The 23,728-nt window shown below is 43.0% G+C and overlaps 1 protein-coding gene and 1 long non-coding RNA gene across 8 annotated transcripts in view; one reads left to right on the forward strand and one right to left on the reverse strand.

Moving 5' to 3' along the window:
- Positions 1–23,504, reverse strand: part of Mia3 (MIA SH3 domain ER export factor 3) — a 41,263-nt gene extending 17,759 nt beyond the window's left edge. For 2 of the 6 annotated variants that reach the window (XM_060364872.1, XM_060364871.1), the window contains exons 1-6: positions 23,334–23,501; positions 19,589–19,722; positions 16,753–16,839; positions 9,423–10,995; positions 8,069–8,230; positions 5,603–5,748 (exon numbers count right to left, since the gene is read on the reverse strand). In XM_060364872.1, coding sequence (XP_060220855.1) covers positions 5,603–5,748; positions 8,069–8,230; positions 9,423–10,995; positions 16,753–16,839; positions 19,589–19,722; positions 23,334–23,466 — 2,235 coding nt within the window. In that variant the 5' untranslated portion in view covers positions 23,467–23,501. Of the gene's footprint in view, positions 1–5,602; positions 5,749–8,068; positions 8,231–9,422; positions 10,996–16,752; positions 16,840–19,588; positions 19,723–23,333 lie in introns of all 6 variants that reach the window. The other 4 variants (XM_060364874.1, XM_060364873.1, XM_021657806.2 and 1 more) reach the window with 4 other exon arrangements.
- On the forward strand, positions 2–15,957 carry LOC132646413 (uncharacterized). Of its 2 annotated transcripts, XR_009584670.1 has the most exons (3): positions 2–453; positions 5,367–5,490; positions 11,863–15,957. It is a non-coding gene; the product is annotated as an uncharacterized LOC132646413 (long non-coding RNA). The 2 variants fall into 2 exon arrangements; XR_009584669.1 differs by lacking the exon at positions 11,863–15,957 and having other exon boundaries at positions 5,367–5,491.
- Positions 23,505–23,728: the final 224 nt, after the last annotated feature.

Raw genomic sequence — 23,728 nt, forward strand, 5'->3', positions numbered from 1 at the left:
CTAGTGCGAGATTGGGCTGGAGAGGCCAAGTGAAGAGGAAGGGTGCGGAGTTGACTAGAAGAGCCAAAGAGTAAGGCGGCTGGGGGAGGGGAGAGGAGCACAGAGAGCTCACGCTAAAAAAAGTAAAGGAAAAGGGGAGAGTAACACAGGGCTGGGCGGAAGAGTCCATTGAGGAAGGAAGGGGAACGCGAGCGCAAACTGAGCAGACGAGATCTAGGGAAGCACAATTCGGATGAAGGAAGCGCACCTGCCACAGGACTGGGTGTCAGCATGGCCAAAGAGCTATCAAGATGGTGATTATGGGTGGATACTGGGAAAAGAGAAAGCCAGGCCCGGACAGAACTGAACCTGTCATGAGGTGCTAAGACACAGAAGGGACGGGTTCTGGAAGCCCGGACAAGGCCAGACATCTCCGATACCTTCTGAAGGGTCGTGGATCAGACTGACTTCTGGGTAAGGCCTTCCTACCTGCCTACTCCAGTCCTCCTCTTAGGGTTTCCCTCCTGACGTAGGCTTGCCTTAAAACAGCTTTATGGAGGAATCTGTCATTACCAATACTGCCCCAACATCCGCCTTTTGGGGGCTTTTCTTTGAGTTGTGTGCTTGGTGGAAATGAGCCAGGGTAAGAAATAGCCCGGAAATAATGTTCTTAAAGTTGACAAGAAAAGACCTTGAAAGAATATAGTGAGAGAAGGCAGGCTCAGTTCTAGCCCAGGATGACAGACCATAGGACAGAAAAGAAAATCAAGAACTCTCCCCACACAGGAAGATTGCTGTGAGTGTGTGACCAAAGTGGGCTGCATAATGGATTTATGGGGTTAAAAAGTAAGACCCTATAATTAATAATAATAATAATAATAATAATAATAAAGAAAAAAAAGTAAGATCCTAGCATAGACAATGAAAAAAAAAATAGAGGCTAGATGAGTGTCTCAGCTGCGAAGAACTCACACCGCTCTTGCAGAGAGGACTGGAGTTAGATTCCCAACACCCTGGGTGAGGTGGCTCATACTTCTCTAACTCCAGCTCCAGGGGATACAAGTCCCACTTCTGACCTCCAAACAGAACTGCAAGGATGTGCACATATCCCTACACACATACACAGAACACATAAAAATAAAAATAGGGGCTAGAGAGATGGTTCAGAGATGCTCAGTTAAGAGCACTGGCTGCTCTTCCAGATGACCTGGGATTCAGCCCCCAACATGCAGGTGGTAGCTTACAACTGTCTGTTAACTTCAGCCCCATGGGATCTGATGCCCTCTTCTAGCCTCCACGGGTACCAGTCATGCACACAGTGCACAGGCATACATGTGGTATGCAGACACCTGTGCAGAAAAAAAACCACCCATATACATAAAATTAAAAAGAAATAAAAAGAAAATAAGATAGGAGTGGTGGCTCACGCTTGTAGACCTGGCACTTGGGAGGCCAAGGCAGAATGATGGTACAGCTTTAAGGGTAGTCTAGGCTACAAAAGTGACTTCCAGGCCAGCTAAGCTACAGAGGAAGCAATCAAAAGTAATTTTATTTTGGTGCTAGGATATGTTTTCCAAAATACATTAAACAGACAAGATGGTAAAATAAGAATACTACCACTGGGAATAAGATTAAGAACTAAATATGTTTAAGATTCAGACATCATAACTCTTAGATATATTTAAAAAAAAATCTGCAGAATAGCTGATCCGCAGACTAGCTGGCCCAAGACTTGTGCTTTCAGAGTCTACACACCTGGGCCTATTTCAAGAGCTTTTCATTTCTATATGGCAAAAGCTTCTAGAACTCCTTTGAGTTTGAAAATGAATGTTACATTGTTGCCATGTAATGATCACCTAGTTACTCTCTCTGTTTTTGTTTGAAATTTTTCCATGACAAAATATTCAAAAGCTGGGCATGGTGGCTCACACCTTTAATCCCAGCATTAAGAAGCAGGCAGATCTTTGTGACTTTGAGACTAGCCAGGTCTATATAATAAGTTCCAGGACAACCAGGGCTTTGTAGAGAGACCCTGTCTCAAAGAACCAACAGCAGCAAAACAAATCCTGAAAATTTAAAACAGGGTACAACTTCATATTCAAAGAATTTCTGTGTAGAAAAGGAATTACATCCTACAGAGGGTTTCATAGAGAAGGAAACTTTGAGTCAACATAAAAATGATTTAGCCACAGAAGAACGGGTGGTCCTGAAAGGCAGGTAGCTCACACTAAATCAATGGTGCAGCCAGGTGTGGTGGTGCACACCTTTCATCCCAGCACTCAGGGAGGCAGAGGCAGGCGGACCACTGTGTGTTGGAGACCAGCCTGGTCTACAAAGCAAGTCCAGGACAGCCAAGGCTACACAGAGAAACCCTGTCTTGAAAAACAAAACAAAACAAAACAAAAAGAGATGCATGCAGGAAATAGCTCCAACTGGAAATGATCATATTAAATTAATTCAGCCAGCCTCAGAAAGACAATTATGTTTTTTATCATTTACAGTTCCTAAATTTTAAATACATACATAAAAGCATGCATGTATATATGACATGCAAATAGAATTAAGACTTTCCAGGAGACTAAAGGGGACTAACTAGAGGGATAAGAAAGGGTGAGCATGGGGTAGAGGGGAGATTTGGAGCACACAATATTTGTATGAAACTTTTAAAAAAATAAACATTTAAAAGAAGAATTACTAATGCCAATTACCAATTAATTACTAAGAATTACTAATTACAACAGCTCTCATAATGACACATCAGGAAGTCACTGTAATTAGTGAGACACTGGGGCATGTCATCTTTCAAAGTCCTTTCTAATTGGGAGAGTCCACGTATCAGCCAACAGTTGGCCATGAAGCTGACCTGTGGTAATGTAGTTCCCCTAATCAAAGCAGAACTCATCACCTTCCAGGCAGCCATGCTCCTGGCTTGAAACCTCATATCGCCTCATTCATAGAGCCTTATTTTCACAGAAACCCTTTCCTCCCAAGCCTTTCAAAGGTCAGGGCTATGCATATTAGAATCATTTTTTATATTTGTTTATCTTTTTCTTTTAAAGATTTTTAAATTATGTATACAATGTTCTGCCTGCATATATACTTGCTCACCAAGATCTCCTTATAGATGGTTGTGAGCCACCCTGTGGTTGCTGGGAATTGAACTCAGGACCTCTTGGAAGAGCAGCCAGTGCTCTTAACCTCTGAGCCACCACAGTTAGCATACATTTGTTTATCTTTATGTTGGTGTGTATGCATGGCATGACATGGCACATGTGTGGGGGCCAGAGGATAACTTCCAGGAACTGGTTCTCTCCTTCTTCATTGTGTGATGTGGGATTGAATTCAGAGTCAGATGTGGCAGTAAGCGCCTTTGCCTGCTGAGCTGCTTTGCTAGCCCCTATATTAGAATCTTTGATTCCTAGCAGACACCTTGTGCATACTGAGCCATTAAAACCCTTCTTTGGAACATGCCTTTTGAGCTAGAATCTTGTAGCATTGTGTCTCTTCTTGCCTTTATTGCCGTAGCTTCCTCTGTCACCCTACAAGTGGACACCATATCCTGTATCATATCTGTCTCTCTAACTTAACCAAGAAGAGGCCTGTACATACCTAAAAATGTAAGGAAGACAGGCAGGCTTCCTTCCACATCCTACCACTGACTCCTCGTGATGCTCAATGGTGACACCCAAGCCTGGTTCAGCCATTGGAAGCATCCTAACTGTAACAGCTCAGAGCCATCACACCTTTGCCAGGCAACTGCCACCAGCATGAACAACCATGGAGAAAACTGAAGATGGATTGCTCTGTCCATCTTTCTCACCCAGGCAGCCTCTCCTCTGAATCTGCTGCACATTCAACATCTTTATCGAATGCCCTCGACAGTACATAAAAATCAGGAGTGGGAGGAAATCCCACGAAGTGCTAGACGGCACCCAGCATTGTGCCGTCAGCTCACTTGGTTATTGCAGCAGGAAGACTTTATTTGTACTTTTCAGATAAGGATGCTGGGATTCAAAGTTTAGTTGTTTGCTATTCGCCATCTTATTGAAAAAGGAACAGTGGTTGGAAATGAAGGGCAGAAAAACACAGAACCAGTTCTGCATTCTCTGTATCACAGTTTATGGATTATCACAGCCTGTCATGTGTTTTTAAATGAGTAAAAGTAGGCTGGAGAGATGGCTCAGCAGGTGGAGGTGCTTGCTGCAATGCTAATGGCCTGTGTTTGGTTCCTGGAACCCACATACTAGAAGGAGAGAACTGACTCCTGCAGGCTGTCCTCTGACTGCCTCCCACATACATACACACACACTCATGGATGAACAATAAATAATAAATAAATAAATGGGAGAACATTTTTAAAAATAAGAAAAACCATAGAAATGATTATCATTACATAATGTACACATCTATCAAATTACCATAACCCACACCATAAAGATGTACAGTAATTATGCTTCAATTAAGCAAGGTTTAGTAATTTGCACAAACTTTTAAATTGGAATTTGAAACCAGATCTCCCTGATTCAAAACCTTTTTACAGAAAACAACAGCAGCAAAATTGTATTACACAAACCTCAAAATTACAGGCCCTACAGGATAACACTGTGACCAAGATGACACTTGCTGTCCCAGCATCACTTTGACCTCCAGCCTCCTGCAATTCACCTAGAAAAATGTCCTGTATCCACACACACCACAAGAGGGAGCTAAATCCTACAAACTTGGCTAAGCTTCTAGAGATGTTAAATGTCTTTCTTGGATCCCTATTCTCTTCAGAAAGATTAGCCTGAATAAATATTTTGCCACCACAGCTTTTTCTAGGAAATAGAGATGACCAACTGCTTCCCTATTTCAAACTTTCCAAGGGTACCCAACAATGACAGCTTAACAGAACCCACTGCACACTTACTTCCTTTATGATTTGCCCACCTCCCTCCAGACACCTCGGCTTCACTAGTCTCCCAACATCCTCTTTTCTTCATGCTTCCCTTTCTATAACGTACTGTCTCTTCTATCCCTGTTGCCCCCGCCACCCTTCCCCCATCCATTCTATTCAACAACAAACTATACTTTGTATTCCCTATGATTCTTAAATCACATCTCAGCTAACTCATAACCTTATTGCTCCTCTACCAACCATGAAAAAAAAAAAAATCCCTGTCTTCTCTGTTTCTAGTGAATGTCTCCAGCTCCCTAAGGTACTGAAAAGTCCCCAGGGAATGAACCATGCTTTATAGGCGTGTACATGCCCAACCCTGCCAAGTAAACTGTGGTGTGCTAAACTGAGAGCCTCTAATTAAAGCCATGCACCTGCGCCTCACCTGGGGAGCCACTGTCAGAGGATCAGAAGCAGAGTTCATAAAGATATTTTAAATTCTTCATTCCAGGCTCAGATCCAACTTAAACACTTGCTACAAGTCATCTGAGGTGGTGGCCCACGTCTTTAGCATCAACACTTTGGAGGTGTTTACCCAGAGAATCGGGAGTTCAAGATCAGCCTTGGCTGCATAAGTGAGTTTTAGGCCAACCTGGCCTACGTAAGACCTAGTGTGAACCCTCACTCATCCCTGCTCCTTGCAAAACTACTGATTAGTGTTCTAGCTGAAGAAACTATCATACTCACCATCTTACTTACATAGAAAATGAAGGAATATATGTAACCAAGGGTATTTTCCAGGGGTGGGTCATTCGCTGGCTCCTCCACACTTGTCTCCAGTTGCTCTAGGGCATCACCAGCCCCGGCAGGAGACCCGTCATTTACAAGGAGACCTAAAAGGGGGCAAGAGACACCATATTTTCCTTAATGCTTTAGAATAAGAACTGTTTCTCTTCATTTAAATGCTCTCCGACTGCTTTCTATGTAATAGTCACTAAGCATAGAACATTCCAGTCTTCTAAGGAAATTTACACAGAAAAGCAATGCCTCTAGGATCTTAACCAGATCCATCACACCCTTTGAATATAAAAGTAAAATCATCTCCAGGTATTCCCATTATGTCTCTTGTCCATTTGTGGAAATTAAAAACAAAACCCAAAATTTTATGCTTTCTCCATATACACAGAATTGCCAAGCAAGGTAGTGCATGCTTTCAATCCCTGTATACTCAGGAAGCAGAGGCAGGAGGATTTTTATGAGTTCAAGAGACCAGCCTGCTTTACAGCAACCAGCACTATCAAACAAAACCATATAAACACAGTCGCAGTCAGCAAACTCTTGGTGATGGCAGGACACTACATTAGCAACTTCAAGAGAGTTGCAGAATAAGTTGTGGGGCCCAACAAGATGGCTCAAGAGTAAGAATAGTTTTGCTGCCAAGCTTAATAACCCAGGTGTGATCTCTGCAACCTACTTGGTGGGAGGAAGAATATGACTCTGAAAGAATATGTCCTCTCCATATCTGCACCGTAGTGTACACACTCACTAAATAAAGAAAAGTCTTGCAGATAGAATACACCGAAGCTTAGCGTGGCTGGCAGGTAGCAGGTACTTAATATTTACTGTGTGGACAGGTGACAGCTACATAAAATATGCCAGGAAAATGAATTACTCACATAGTAGGAACTGGCATAGAGGCTTTATGAAAGAAGGGAGACCCAGTTCTACCAAGAGGATTCCACACAAAGAGGTGTGTGTGGAGGGTTAGATTTCAGCTGGAGTTTCATGAGTCTGGCACATGTTAACAACAGTAGTTAGTAAAAGGCTTGACTGGATCCTTTAGGGGTCTCTCCAAACATAAAACCCAGCTTACAATTGACCTGTGATTGACAATGGGTGACAATTCCCAGTTGTGTCAGCCTGGAAAGGTAACTGGCACAGCCAAACACTGGGCCCTGAGTGGGAGCATCTAAAGCAAAGGTTCTGTCCCTAGTTCTGTAAGCACAACTTTCCCAACCCTAAAGGTTTTAAGCAGAAGAGCAATGAATCTTAATGGGAGCTGACTTGTTTTCAGTAAACAGGACATTTCTGAATTAGGAAAAGTTCAGAAAACATTACACATTCTACAACATCCCCTGGAACATGGGAGACCCTGGTTCATCATTTCTTCTTGGCTCAGCTAAACTTCTCTCCACTGTGATGTTTCCTACACTTTGTGTATTGCCTGGAGAGCATGGGACATTACCCTAGTGACCTCCTAGTTACCTTTCATTTCTAAAGATTAATGCTACAGCTTTGCCTCATGAACACACACACACACACACACACACACACACACACACGAGCGCTGGATCTAGCAGTCAGTGGTAACAGTAGCCTGCTATGCAGGGGCCGAGTGTGATTCCCAACATTGAAAAAACAACGCCCACCTACCCTCCCTGCAAAAGAAATCCCAGTAATGACACCATCATGGTACCATATTGGATGGCAAAATAACACAACCAGAGCATTTACTAGTAAAATGAAAGTGAGCTACACAACAATTAGAAAACCACTCAATACCATTATTGAGCTGTTTAAAAACAAGAAAACCTTTTTATCTCCCACCAATATTTCCTGTGTGTTATAATCAAGTATTTGCAATTACAAATAACAGTCTTGTCTGGACTGTCATTCCTAGATAGTTTCCTAAAAGCATACAATAGAAAGACACCTGGATTCCTCATAGCATCTCTTAAAAGCTGCATTTGTCCCATTGAGGCAACACATCATAAAAGCAATTGAATTACACTGCAGCCACTCAGAGGAGTAAAGAAGAAAAACCAGGACCTGTAACTCCAGACTCTTAACTGGTATCCTTCTGGGGGCTTATTTCATATAGATTGCTGTCCCCGGCCCAGCACTTCATGTGCTGTTATCTAACAAAAATCTCTGTGGCCTTTGAAGAACAAGGGCTCAGTTTCCTGCTGAAATGACTGATGGCAGCTAGGCACAGCCAAACACTGGTTTGTAATTTAGTGTGCACTCCTGGCATCTTTCCTGCTTTTGATCTTCATGCATCTGAACTCCTGCTTTTCCCTGTTCCTTGTGGGACATTTTTAAAACTTACCCACACCTGGATTGTTCTGTCTTTCCTACCCCTGAGAATCAATATTCTAGCAGGCCCTCTTTACAACATGATTCTGCTTTGTAGAGAAAAATTATAAAATTTACCTAGATCTGTGTCTTTCTCGGTATTTTGCTTCTGTGACGCCTCTGAGGCACTTGTGTACCCAGTCACAGGTTGATCCAAGAAACCAGACTCTTCCGGAAGCTGCACACTGAGATCATCTGTGTTTTCTTGGGGTAAGTTGTTCTGCTGGGGTGGCTGCATCTCTAGACAAGAACACACAGAGAGAGCTTGATCAAAGATCCATTTTGGCTCATCCAACTGACCAGCACTCCCTCATCACACAGCCCAGTGTCCTAGATCCTATGTGCACAAGTAAAAAGAGAAACGAGAGTTTCAACTTCTTTCATCCAAATTAACAATGACAGCAGTACAGCTTTACAAAGAAGCCTTCACTTCAAAACATTTCGTAAATGCATTCACAAAAGAGACTTCACTGACTTGCCATGGCAATCCAGCATATACCCACACAGACATGCAGAAGAGAATTCCAGTCCAGCACAGATTCCAGGAATAACATAAAAGAAGAGAACCTCCTCCATGCACAGGCAACTGGGCTCACAGGGCCCATATAGAGAAGGGCATTCTGCCATGGGCACCTTGCTAGAATGACCTGAATACTTTCAAAATCCTTCCAAGTGGCAAGGAGTGGGCCCATCTCCTTCCCTATTGGCCTGAGTACATCGCATACTATGATCCAATAGAAAGATTTTTTCTTTGCAGCCTTATATTTTGTCCCCCAAAATTAGAGTTTTTAATCATTTTGTTAACAGACGTATTTTATGTGTATGGGTATTTTGTCTGCATGTATGTACCATGTATATGCAGTACCCACAGAGGCCAGAAAGAGGGCATCAACTCCCAGAGAAGTGGAGGTTTAATGGTTGTGAGCTGTCATGTCAGTGCTGAAAACTGAACCCAGGTCCCCTACAAGGGCAGCCAGTGCTTTTAACCACGGCACCATCTTTCCAGCTTGAATTGACCATTTTTAAACAAAAGCTTTAATATAAAAAAAAACAAAATAAAAAAAAAAAACCCTCCCAATTCTCAGGAAAATTAGCACTCCAGGGAGACAGATGTTCCTAAATTCTATGCTCACTATCATTCACCTTCAGTGTAGTTACTTCCACTTGCAAAGCATGGATACACATACTAAAACATGTAACTAGGAGTCAGGAGCATTTGTCATGGTATCCTGGAGTCAGTTCAACAAATATATACTTGTTTTCGCCCAGTGCTGCTAGAAAGCTCCTCTATCCGGTTCCATCCTAGATTAGCCTAACACAAGAACCCTAGAGCCAAATGAGGCACAACCGAAATAAGCTGTTGTCTTATGAAGCAGGAAACAGCAGGACACCCTCCAGCCTAGCCCCACAAGGTCATAGGCAGATACTTTACCTTCTCCTGGTTCGGCCCAGACATCCTCCATAGGTGGAAGCGTGGCCGGTGGGGCAGTCTTCTCTCCAGAGTACAGGTACCTGACAAAATAGATCAGGTCTTGTATGTCTTCCAGCACTGCAGCTTCTTCCAGCACGCTATTCTCTTTCAAGCCCGGATTTATGGTCATTTGCGTATCAAACATTCTCTCTGCCGCACTCAGAATTCGTGATTCATAGTCACGGAAGACTTTATCTAGCACTTTTTCCACATTGTAGGGCAGGCTGTCCCGATGAGCTGATTTCAGTCTTACTGCCATGTCTTGCAGCATCCCCTCCAGCTCGTGTACATCAAAGTACTTAAGAAAACGATACAGGGACTGCTGGTCCTCCTGGAAGTAGTTGTTTATGATAGGCAGGTCCTCCCTTACAGCATTGAGCACTATTTCGGGAATTTCCGGTGTTGGTTGCCAGGGCCTGCCATCCAGGAGGTCTCCGGTCTCAGGCCCCTGGCTTTCAGAGCCTCCAAGGTTCTCAGTAGTCTCAGGCCCCCCTTCTGAGATTTCCTCTCCCCTAGGGTTCTCAAGTCCCAAGGTGTCGACTAGCTCCTCGGGGTTGTCTTTTTGTAGGGCATCAGGATCTGTGCTCTGCATGGCTTTGAAGCCTGGAGTCTGTGCTGCTGTCTTCTCGTGGAGGCCGTCGGCTTGAGGTGGCCCCTGGATACTCACCTCTGCCATGTGGCTTTCTCCTCCATCCGCCGCCATACTACTTGACTCCTTGCCCATCCCACCTCCCTCTTGGGGTGTAGTTTCACCCTTTTCCCCAACATCCAGAATTGTAATGGTTGTTTCGTTTTCTTTAGTGCCAAGATTAAGAATCCCCAAGCGTACTTGAGGATTCGTATCTGATCTGTCATGAACGCTGGGGTGGTTTTCTTTAGACTGCTGTGCGCTCACAGCGTTCTCATCCTCTAGCAGCTCTTCGGGGGGATGGTCGTCCTCTGCTTCTGGCTGTCCAGGTGGAACACTCGGCACTTCCGGCCTCTCAGCAGCCTGCGTCTCTTGTATGGCTCCGGGGTGAGGTAGTTCGTGTTTACTGTTAATTTCCACCACAGGACTCCCCATAGTTGTGTGTCCTGGTTCACTCTGTAAGCTGTCTCTCCGGATCTCTCTGTGGAGTGCTTCCGTAAATTCTTTGCCCTTTTCAGAAGCTGGCAGGGGGCTGAGCTTGCTAGTTGAAGTAAGATCAGCCGTCACTGTTTGTGCCTTGCCACCCTCTGGTTCTGACTCGAGATGTGCTAGGCCGCTCCCAGATTCCTCTGTTTCCTTCTCTTCCCCAGAAATGACCAGTTCTGGGTCTTTTTCTGAGTGCTTTTCACCCTTTGTTGTGGGGTGTTCTACCAAAAGATCTTTTCTTTCATCCTCATGGTCTATATGGCCAGCTGTTGGCTGCACTCCCGAAGCGCTATCTGCTGGCCTCACTCCCAGAGCTCTACCTGGGGCAGTCTCATCCCGTTTCAAAAACCCTAAAAGTTCTTCCACGTTATAGCTATCAAAATCATCCCTTCCTCCATCAAAACAGACAAAGTCTGTTTCCTGTATGGGGAAAACAAAAATGTTAGTATCTCAGCAACCAAGGGTCCCAAGAGCAATTCCTATTCCTACCAGTGATGGAGATAACGCTGAGTTCATGCCTGGTTCTAGGAAAGCTTTGAGCCACTGTTGGGCCAGTACTGCTATATCAGTTTGGAACCAACTTTTGTTCTCCAGAAGAATGACTCATGTGGCTGCTGAGTTTGTTTGGCCCCCATCCCTGGTTTCTACTTGGAAAATAATCTGTTTCCCCATGCTGTCAGTTTTATAAGGACAGTTGGAGGCCCCCAGTTGGCCAGGTCTGGTTAGGTAAATCTGTCTTATTCTACACTGCAATTAGTTATACATTTAAAACAAAACAAAACAAAAAATCTGGGTCAGTAAACAAATGGAGACATGTTTTTCACCCTCTGCATGACTTCTTGCATTTCTCAGTTTGTTCTGAACACTTGGTGGTGATGAGTTTTACTGTCAGCTTCACAGCATTTATAACTGCCTAGGAGACAAGTCTCAGCACAGCTGTTAGAGATTCTAGACCAGGTTAACTGACAAGGGAAGGCCCACCTTAAATGTGGGCATCAGCATTTCATGGCCTGAGGTCCTGGAGATTTAAGAAGGAGACAGCAACCTTAATACCAGAATGTGTCTCTCCCAGCTTCCTAACTACAGATGTACCAAGAGCAGGTACATCAAGTCTTCTGCAAACAAGACTTTCCCACCCCAATGAACCGTCCCTCAAGCTGTGAGCCAAAACAAGTGCTTCTTTCCTTAAGATGCATTTGCCAAGTACCCCCCCACGGCAATAAGAACAGTAACTAACATATCATGGGGTGGGGCACTGTTCTGTACTCAGACTCCTGTTTCTAATAGCTATGCCCTGATGACCGGGATGCTCAACTCATAATGATCTCTCTGAGGACCTGCTGGACCACACAGCTCTCTACCTCAGAGTCATCTATCCCATCCGTCTCTGCCCACACATCCAGAATCAGGCAGAAGTACCTGGCTGTCATGTTCTAAGTCTACACGGATATTTGAAACATTTTCCTTGGACTTGGCAATATGTATCAGCTTTAAAGGTATCTTATTGATAGATAGGTGCATAGTGTGATAATTTAAAGCAGTGGGTCTCAAATACTTTTGGGGGTCAAATGACCTTTTTATCGAGATTGCATGTCAGATATCCTGCACATCAGATATTTGCATTACAATTCATAACAGTAGCAAAATTACAGTTATAAAGTAGCAATGAGAATTTTATGGTTGGGGGTCACCACAGAGTTCTTGGCAGTGATACCTGTTTTTAAGACTATAAATCTGCATTCTCCCTTTTTCCCACAAGTAAGCAATTTGGTACCAAAGGACTCACATACTTAGTAGAAAGTTAAAAGAGCAACTAAGAGAATTGTTGTCCCCAACCAAACCTTTATGATATTCTGGGAGAGCTGCCTGGTACAGAGGAGCTGACAACTTCCTTCTCTCATCACATGTATTTCTGAGCCATTTTCTTAATGTCAAGAGAAGGGTGTCATGGGAAGTATGAGAAGACAAAATCCAGAACAGGTGGGTCTATTCTCCCATCCTGCACAGTCGCTTTGTCAACAGAGAATCCTACCAGGTAAAAGGATATTATGATCCCTGAGAATACTGAGGATTGTAAAGAACAGTGGCAGCTCTGCAAGCTGACCCCTTTTCTCACCCCATCCATGAACTACCGTAGGTCAGCAACCTCATGCTCTGCAGCCACTTGAAGGAGGTGTATTAATTGTCATGTTCCAAAGCCTCAGAAAAATCAGTGGGAATGAGGGATTCCAGAAGGAAAAATCACTTTACACACAAGAGCACTGTAAGTCTGTGTGTGGTGAATGATGCCCTGCAGAGGGTGAGCTGGGACCTTACGGATCTGAGACTGGACCTCACATAAAGCCCTTAGCATCACTTCCCCAAATCTGTGACTGTTGGTATAATGTTCTTTTGGAATGTATACAACTTACCTTATTCACTCAAATACTGATTTCTCTCCCCCACTGTCTGGTTTCAATCTGGACATTGCTTTGTGATACTTATTCTAAGCATCACCTGTCTCAAGTTTGTGTAAACATGCCACCATTTGTTCTCTCAATTGTCAATTAAAACAACCAGCCACAATGTTAAGCAATGGAGAGGATAGGATGGGACATCCTGGTTCAGAGTGGAAGGAGAGGAAGGAGTAGGAGGGAGAGAGGAGGAGATAAAGGAGAGGAAGGAGTAGGAAGGAGAAGAGGAGGAGAAGCTGGGAGAGTAGAAGCTGGAGGAGAGGTCTTGGAACTACATGGAGAAATGAACCAAACCTAAGATATCTCTAAAAGCAAGTATAATGGGTGAATCTGAATGGTAGGAAACTAAGCTGGCTTGGAGGTTTAGGATGGGGTAACTATTGCCCAGCATTGTGTCCTAGGTTAACTAAATAAATCCTAGTCTCGGGCTGGAGAGATGGTTCAACTATTAAAGGCTAGGCTCACAACCAAAATAAATCCTAGTCTCTGTGTGGTTATTTGGTTATGCAGCTGTTTAGGATTAACCTAAAAGATATATCAATAGTAAATAGTAATGAATAAATACAACAAATAGTGCCCAACATGGGGCACGAACCCATGACCCTGAGATTAAGAGTCTCGTGCTCTACCGACTGAGCCATTATTTTAATTGGCATAGATAAAATTGGTTTACAGTTTAGTTTCATCCTGAACATCTCATATATTTATAATTTTAGAACTGTATAATGCTTGTGAGAAATTATATGTTTGCAGGAAAAAAAAAAAAAAAAAGACCAGACACTGGAGATGCTGGATCAAACCTGACAGGATTCATTCTTCAGCATGCTGAGACATTGACATAGCTGTTCCAGCATCTTGCATGTTCCAACATTCTGATTGTTCCTGCCTCAACTGCTTCAATTGTTGTTTCTCATCAAAGCCTGCTCCCAAGAAAGCTACCAATCTTAATTGGTCCAGCATTTTAGACTGTTCCAAACAGGACTTTTATTAAGCCTGAAATTTCTCAACATTCAAAGACCACAAATGTTATTGCTTGCTTAATTAACCAATTTTTCCCAATTTTCTTTGGGCCCCCTAACATTCTGCATGTCCAAAATGTCAGAAGAAACCCATGAGAACGACATCCAATTTTCCTTAAAGGGGGTTGGATATGTTTTTGGTTGCTTTCTATGGCTACAAATTTTTATTGTCATTGGGAGATGTTTATAAATTATTAATGGTCTTAATTCAGAGTGAAACAAGGTTATACTCAGGGATTTCTCTCTTCCTTTTTCTTTTTTCTATCTTTCTTCTTAGATAAGGAGAAAAGGAGTTAAAAAGAAAGAAAGGAGTGTATAGAGATATCTTATAGCAATAAGGCAAGAGGTAGATTATTGAATCTACTCAACTTAGGGTTTTATTTATTATTCTCAAATAAGGTTAATTTTTAACTCTAGTATACGAGTTTGCAAGAATAAGTCTATTTTTGATACATTGGTATAAGCTTTAGTATACTGATACAAATTCAAGGTTACTTCCAGTACTTTTAAACTGCTATTAAAAACTGGTTAGTGTATTAGGTAATGCAGTTAATTGCTAGTTAATCAACTCATAGCCATGTCAGACACTAGTCTAATTTATCACAAGAGGATACATCCTAGGTTTAACAGATAGATATGATTTTGTGGACAGACCAATTATATAAGGATAGGTAGTCTTCAAAAACTTCAGAGACCTACAGAATATGGCATTTAAAAATGTCTTTATTATTTTAAAGATTCTTTGACAATGAGACAGGTCATCTCCTGGCAGCACCCCTCCTACCTCAAAGAAGATGATGAGCATCGAAGAACCTCCATATGGAGATGGCTTCAAATGTGGCAAACGAGCCACTTGGGTAAACAAAATACCCTCGCTTCACGACAGACAAATTCTGCCAAAAATGGGCAAGCTTAAATGCAGGACAAGTTGACTGCTGAACTCTGCCAAGACAGGGTAAGCATGTCCTAAATAGTTCCTGCTTCATATATATCTGCCAAATGTTCTGAGCCAGAAGGCTTAAGATGATGCTCCAACGTTATAGAAATTAACAGTGACAGTTTGCTGCCTGAACTGTCTATTTTTTTATTTTTTTTGGAAGCTGCTGACATGTACTTCTATTTACTCTAATAACTAATTTTATTCCTTCTCAAGTCTCTGATGGGGTTGAAGACTAAATAGTTATAGTGCCACAATTAAGCTTAAGTTGTTTAAAAGTTAAGAAATGCTTTCATATACCAATGAGGATAAAAGTTAATTTAGGTATAGAACTTTAAACTTGTCAAGATAGATAGGATAATCAGATACTTTCTCCTAAGTTGCTAAATACACAGGGACTGGATGCACATGTAGATTTTACCTAACAGTTTTCATAATTTCATAATTATTATTGTATTGAAAGAAAAGGAGCCTTTTATTGGACTTAAAGGGGGAAATGTTGGTATAATGTTTTTTGGAATATATGCACCTTACTGTTGTTCATTCAAATGCTGATTTCTCTCCCCCACTGTCTGGTTTCAATATAGACATTGCATTGTGATACTTATTCTAAGCATCACCTGTCTCAAGTTTGTGTAAACATGCCACCATTTGTTCTCTCAATTGTCAATTAAAACAACCAGCCACAATGCTGAGCAATGGAGAGGATAGGATGGGGCACCCTGGTTGAGAGTGGGAGGAGAGGAAGGAAGCAGGAGGAGAGGAAGGAGTAGGAAGGAGAGGAGGAGGGGAAGCTGGGAGAGCAGTAGCTGGAGGAGAGGTCTTGGAATTACATGGAGAAATGAACCAGACCTAAGATATCACTAAAAGCAAGTATAATGGGTGAATCTGAATGGTAGGAAACTAAGCTGGCTTGGAGGTTTAGGATAGGGTAACTATTGCCCAGCATTGTGTTCTAGGTTAACTAAATAAATCCTAGTCTCTGTGTGATTATTTGGTTAAACAACTGTTTAGGATTAACCGAGGCTATACTATATATCAATAGTAAATAGTAATAAATAAATACAACATGTGACCTACCTATTAGATCATTAGAGTCAAGAAACCTTTGTAGGAACACAAGTTAGAGTTTGATTAACTGAACTTAATTTCTATATATTTAAGCTGTTCAGTACCCAATGAGTAATTTTCAAATTAAGGCATCGCCTTTTGCTTGTAAAACAGGATTATTTAGCTCCTCGATAATAAGTACAAAGACTTTTTTTTTCTTATTTTGGTTTTTGAGACAAGGTCTTCAATAGTTCAGGCTGGCCTTTAACTCCTGATCCTGCTGCCTCCACCACCCAAATACTGGGATTTTAAGTGAATATCATCATACTTGGCTAAGATATTATTAAATCTTAACTTTTACATAAAAAAAAACAGAGAAAAACCCTATCAATCTACAGCCTTCTATTAGAACATCAACTTTAATATATTAGACAATTACCAGAATACATAATCTCCCACAAATGCTTTTTAAATGTTTTTTTTTTCTTTTTTCTTTTTTTTAGTTAGTCTGATCCCAAATTAAAATTGGATGCACAAATGTTGGGTTGTTTTTCTATCTAAGCATGGCTGAAGACATTCGGAAGAGATAATTGTATTTTATAGGAGCTCTCTTGCCCAAAACCATTTTCAACTTCCGCGACCACACCATCAACACCACAAGTTTTAATTCATTTCAACCAATGAACTTAAAAGCCAGTTTGTAAGTAAGACAACTTACATCTGCTGGTATCTTTAGTTCTTCTTCTATATATCTGTGATGTACCTTGATAGAATCTTTTGGAAAATATCCAAAGAAGTGTCCAACCTAAATGAAGAATGGGCAAAAAGGACATATTCCAATCAAGTTCTGATGAGAAATACAAAGAAGAGACTTAGCAGCGAGAGGAAATACATAGGTAGGAAGATATAAGCAAAAGAGATATTTGCTGTTAACTAAACTGCAATGGTTGTGCCAATGAAAATTAATCTTGTTAAACCAACAGTTCTCTAAGTCATGGACATGTTCTTTGCTGTATCGGCACATGATGTTAGAGTTAGAGGTAATTAGAGATCTGTAGAAGAGAAGCTTCCTGCAGACTGTCTGGTTAAGAGCCGGCAAACCAAGCCGACTAGAAACATAGTTCCAAGTGACCTCGAATTTACATGAGCCCTTGGTAGCATTGATCCTAAAACACTCCTTACAAGGCTCCCTTAAACCAGTTCACTGCAGCCATGAAAATAAGTGGATTCAAACGAGACTTGTGCGGATACAAAAAAAACAGTATCTACTGATAACCATATGCTATGGTAGATTTTCCCAAAACTGCATTTAGAAGTATTTGGGGAGATTAAATAAAATTATGATGTAATGCATACTTACCTACCTCTTAGGCTTAGTTCCTTGCAAAATAAGTCTACATAAATAACCCGAGTCTTACCCTGCACATATAACTAAGATACATAAAGTGTCATACAATATACAGGAGCTCCATTTGAGAACCTGCCCTTTACTAGCCACCATCTGAAAGGAAGCAGGGACCTAATCCAAACCAATGAAGACGTAGACCGATAGATGGACTGATAGGCAAGTGAAGGGCACAACAAGAAAAAAGGCCACCTTATCACTAACTCTAAAATATCCCATTCACCACCGGGATTCTGTCCAAATAAAAGGGCTGTGGCCCACCACTCAGTGCTTTAACAAACCTCCAGAGGAAGCTGAGTTCTTGGTCTATCTAGAAATCATCTGTAGCATTGTTAGTAATAGAATAAAGCCCCAAAGATTAGATAAGATGGGGCATTAGAAGCTACAACTCTGGTAGGTAAACCTTGAAACTCTAGGAAACCAAAAAAAGTATAGAATGAGAATTTAGATACTAAAAGAAGTTATTCTGAAAACTAAGGAGAATTGTTAATTTTGCAAATAATGAAGTTCATAAAATGAGAGGAGAGGTTGAGAAGGGATACATTTCCCTACTTCAGGAAAATTCTGTTGGGGTTGGACCTAGAAAAGTGAAGGAACCCAGAGAAGGAGAAAGGAAAAGGAGCTCCTTCTTAACCTGTCAACTGAGTCTATAGCTCACAGAAAGCTCTCACCAGAACACACTCTGGGTGCTACTCCTTCCTGCAACCTCATGGAATCACAGGCCCTCACAGAAGCAATTTTTATATCTAATTTTGCTTCTGTGTATCATCCCTGACAAAGCATTGCTGATTTGATCTGGGGATGGGGAGGACAGCATCTGCCTTACGAGGCCAATTCTGCCTAAGATACTATGAGAACAAATGTAAATAAGTGCTATATTGCCCTGTAAGGAAATACTCAAAAAGAAGGCAGATAAGACGTGGCTTTTGACTTGATAGTGAGCTGAGACACCAGCTGGCTAACAAGCAAAGCAGTAAAATGACTGTCACAGGAGCAGGGCAAACAGAGTCCCACCCAAACATGTCTCCACTGGCAAAGATCACTTTCTAGTGGGATACTGAAAGCAGGGTTCTTAAGGAGACAAGGTGAAGGCTGAGGGTGTAGAATGTCTACTGGGTATAAAGCCTTGGCTTGATCTGAAGCACCATATGAATGTTGCATACCTGTAATCCCAGCATGGAGGAGATGGAGAAAGGAAAATTAGAAGCTGAAGGGTAGCCTGCTATTAAGAAAAGAAGAGGAAGAAGAAGAGAAACGAAGGAAGGAAGGATGGAAGGAAAGAAGGAAGGTGGAAGAAAAAAAGAAGGAAGGAAGGGGGAGAGAGAGAGAAAAAAAAAAGAGAGAGAAGTAAAGTAAGAGCTGTGACCCAGAAGGAACTAAATGTCTAGAGGTGTAAAAGCGGTCAGAGGAAAACGTAATGCTTATTTATCCAAAAGCCCAAAGGCCGGGAACCAGTGTGTGAACAGTTGGAGAATAGGTCATGGGAAGCAGCTCCAGAGTCAAGACCATCAAGACACCCACTTAGGAGACATGAAAAACCAGCATAGACCCATGAGGAAAGCCGTGAGCAGCCACCGGGATTCTGTCCAAATAAAAGGGCTGTGGCCCACCACTCAGTGCTTTAACAAACCTCCAGAGGAAGCTGAGATGCTGACAAAACAATCTTTTTCTCCCTAGGGGGTTACTACAACCGTGTTCTGGGTTGATCATTTGGTGTTTTATTGAGGATAAATGCCAGCGGTTGGGAATCCGGGTGTTTCTAAGCTGGAAATATCCCAGGGGTCATCAGAACTTCAACTCTGCACACCTATAGCACTGTCTAGCATACAGCTTACAATTCTATGTCTAATGGCCACAAATACTTCTTTCTTGAAGGAATGAAAGTTTTCAGGTCTTTGCCATTTTGACATTGTATGTATGTGCAGTTTCCTGAAGAGCTATGGATCAATAGCCAGTACCAGTTCAGTTCTTTTTCAGAAACCTCTGCCTCACCCCTTCTGTGTGCCAGACCTGAGGCCTGCTAGGACTGCAGGGCTGCCTTCTGTTTAACAGTCTAAGAAAGACACCATCAACAATATCACCAATGTCATCTAAATCTGCAAAAATCCAACAAAAATGAGAAAGTTAAGTTTTTTGTGGTTTTACTTACACTTCCAGCCCAAACTTCAGGGGATGCCCCTGCAAGTTTGTAGTAGACATACACATAGTCACCTTTTTTAAAATTCACAAACCGACAGTCAGGACCTGTGAAGTCTTCAAGAGCTTCACCATAGTACATTAACACTGTATACAGAAAGAAAAGAACAAAACAATGTTAGGATTTGACTTTTCACAGCCTCTCCCACATTCTTAATTTTTGTTTGTTTGTTTGCTTGTTTGTTTTTGTTATTGTTGTTGTTTAAGACATGGTTGTGAGTATCCCAAGCTTGCCTTAAACTTTTTTGGTAGCCAAGGATGGCCCACAACTCCTCATCCTCTGGCCTTTATCTCTCAAGTGCTGAGACTATAGGTGCATGATAGAGATCAAAGTCATAGTTCTGTGCGTGTGAGGCGAGCATTACCAGTTCTTAGAGATTTTTTTAGGAAATATAAGAATTCCATTGCAAACAATCCCAAAGCCTTCCCAGTACTCTTCTGGAATTGATTTCAATTCATATGCTGTAAGTGTCTAAAATCCCCAGAGCCTCATTGCTGTAAGTCATGTCATCCCTATAATCATATGAGAGAAAGTTTCTACTTTTCTCTCTGGCTAAGTCTGAGAAACCAAAAACAATGTGCCTGCTGCCACAGTTGGCTGCTCTCAGGTCAACCCTTTGTTTTCCTCTCTAATCTTCTAGCACCCCCCTCCTTTTTTTCCTGTTTCATAATCATAAAAGATTTCGTTTTGTGGATGTGTAAATGCAAGTGCAGGTGCTGACTGGTTAAACACAGCTAACTGTGGAGATACCAGGGAGCCAAAAAGAACTCCCAGAAACCCCAAGGGGTCAATTAACTCAAACCAACCACTAACAGGCACCACCTGTAAGTGGTTGCAACTGCTTCTCTGTGGCAGTAAACACTGTCAGTCCCATTTGTGGCTAAGTTGTTGTTTCTACACAGTGTCTGGATGAATTAACAGGAAGGTATATTATCACACCCTTTTAGGAATCCAATCAATCACAAGGCAGTGTTTTCTAAAAGCAAATAACATTGATGTATCAGCATTAAGAAGGTTTCTAGTCAGAACTGGTGGTGCAGACCTGTAATTCCAGTATTCAGGAAGCTGAGATGGGGGATCATAAGTTCAAGGCCTGATTGGAGTACAGAGGGAGTTTAATGCTGGCCTAGGTAACTTAGTATAAAGAGGACTGAAGATACAACTTAATAGTAGGATGCCTGATGTTTGCATGGTATAGACAGGACCAAGGTGTTCAGTCCCCCAGTATTGTATAAAAACAAACAAACAAACAAACAAACAACTAGCAAACCTAAAAAAAAAAAAAAAAAAAACTTTAAAAACTTTTTTTTTCTAGAAACAAAATTCAAGATGGATATCTCATTTGTCAGGAACCAAACAAAACTATGCAACTAGATCAGAAGATATTTTCTCACTTAAAATGTATAACTATGGCACATGCTTTTAATCCCAGCATGGGGAGGAAGAGGCAGGCAAGAGCTCTGTGAGTTCTGGACCAGCCTAATCTGTAAGAGCATTCCAGGCCAGCTAGGACTGCATAGTGAGACTCCATCCCAAATGAATGAATGAATGAATATAAATGCAGAACTTCAATCACACCAACAGAAGCAGTGTTTGCCAAATGAAATTAACAGTGCAAAAAAAGGCCAGAGACAGGGAAGTGATGGAAATTGCACTGTGTCTACCAGCCAATTAGCAATAGTACACAAGCACATGTTTTTAAAATACATATTCAAGAGATACATACAGGTTTGGAGGAGGTAACTTGTTTTTTAAAGCTAAAATAAGATTATTTTTCAGGTATGTCAGCATCCTAATTCAGATGAGACTGAGCAAGAGGCCAGACTAAAGGAACCTGAGACTGGGGATTCTACGCAAACTGGAAAACAGCACTGTTTCTAGTTCCCTCCTTAGATTCTTGAGGATATATAGTAATATAGCAAGGACAGCCTATGTCCATATTACTGCTTATTATCTCTGAGTGACATGCACACTAAGGGACACCTTTTCTGACAGCTTCCCACCACAAGCACTTCCTACAGGCAACACAGACCTGGGCCCTGCTTCCTCTATCATTGCCTGCTGTGTTTGGTTACACTTGTTTGGACAGGGCCACTTCTCAAGTTGTATTGGAGTCTCAGTTCTGAGGTAGCATGAGTGATATGGTCCTACCAGGTTTTGAGAAACTCAGGTAAGACAGTAATTGAGCAGCAAAAGACAGAAACACTTGGCAAATTTCAACAGCCAAGTAGCAATAGAAAAGGAAAGGGAAACTTCACATTGGTGGCTCTACCTTCGCAGTGTTTGTTTACATCAGCTCTGGGTTACCTCGAGGGCCTAGAGCCTCAGTGATACAAATTACAGCTCTCTCTCTCTCTCTCTCTCTCTCTCTCTCTCTCTCTTCTTTAATGGTTTTGGGACAAGCCATTCTTTTCCGATAACACCAATTGAAATATAAATAGCTAACATATACTTTTTTTTCGTAGTTTTTTTTTTTTAAGGGAATTTTTTTTTAAGATTTATTTATTATGTGTACAGTGTTCTGCCTGCATGTACACCTACATGCCAGAAGAGGACACCAGATTTCATTCTGGATGGTTGTGAGCCACTATGTGGTTGCTGGGAATTGAACTCGGACCTTTAGGAAGAGCAACCAGTGTTCTTAACCTCTGAACCATCTCTCTAGCACCACCTATATACTTTTTTAGTCTTTTAGAATGAATAACTTTCTGTATGTACAGCTTGTGATTTATGAAACACATCAGCAGTGAGGTACACGGTTGCTGGAGACCAACCTGGAAACCTTATGAATTATTTTCGACAGGAATGGGTCCCAGCAACAGAGGGGACTAAGGAAAAGGCTGGAATGAGACCTTTGGAGTATTTATTATCACCATTACAGTAACAGCCCTCTTCAAATCCTAACCTTCCACAGGGCCCCCCTTAACCCGGGCACCTCCAACCTAGGACCAGGGCGCGACTGCGCACAGAGGACAAGGCTGCGGTTCTCAGGTGGTGACAGGTGTAGCAACTTGGCCTCTTTAAGAACGAAAGATTTTGACCTTCCCTCAGCCCTACTTGGCAGCTGGCGAGAAGCGTCTATGCAAAAGAACGACAGGATCGAGAACCAGGGAGACCTCAGAATACACAATGTGCCTGGTCTCATCCCAAACCTAAACTCCGGTTCCTCCAGCTCCAAAGATGACGCGAGCTGGTCCCAGTGTAGCCGAGAGGGCAAAGAGGCAGAGATGGGGTGCCTTCTGGAGGAAACCCCGCCGTCAATCAGCCACTCGGATTGCTCTTTGGATCCCTAAGCGCGTGGATCTCAATCTTGGTGGACCCAGGTCCCCGCGCCCGGCGTAGAGACGCTCTTGGCTGCAGCATGGGGGGCCCGGGATGCGGGGGCGCGCCACCCTATCACTCGGAGAGCCCAGGCGGAGATCGGGGGATGAGGAAGGAGGGAGCTGACCCCTGGGCACCCGGCTGGGTCTGCGGCGCTCCCAAGCCAGGTCAGAACAGCAGAGAGCAAACCCGGCAACAAGTGGCAGGCACGGCCTCTAAGGCAGGGCTACCCCGGCGAGTGCCGAGAAGAGCAGACCGGCGCGCGCTCCGCGGGCCTGCGACCCCCCTAGGCCAGGTGCCGGCTGTGGGACTCCGACCCGCGCGGCCCCCGCCGCCACCCGGGAACCCGCCGCCCTCCCGGCCACCCCGCACTCACTGCTACACTCTTTGTCGCCGCACAATTTCAAGTCCGAGAAGAGGCGGCCGGGGCTGGCGTGGCTCTGGCCCGGGACCCACCAAAGCGGCCCGAGCAGGAGCAGCCAGAGGAGCAGCCCCGGCGCCGCAGCCATGTTGTGGCCACCGCGGGCGCGGGTGACGCGGAGGCCACGAGCAGGCGGTGCCGGGGGCGGGGCAGGGGCGGGCGGGGCAGGGGGAGGCGTCCGAAAAGCGAGCAGCTACGAGCGACACGTCCGCACGAGCTCAGCACTAGAAGCGCTGTGACTTGGAGGAGGCCCTGGCGTCCTTCTAGAATTGCTACCTTGACAACGGGCCGCAGGCCCCTTCTCCTCGCCCAATCGCCGGCCTCGGCTCCAGTGCCCCCACAAACGACCC

Source organism: Meriones unguiculatus, chromosome 11 (assembly GCF_030254825.1).
Source record: "Meriones unguiculatus strain TT.TT164.6M chromosome 11, Bangor_MerUng_6.1, whole genome shotgun sequence".
Classification (NCBI taxonomy): Eukaryota; Metazoa; Chordata; class Mammalia; order Rodentia; family Muridae; genus Meriones; species Meriones unguiculatus.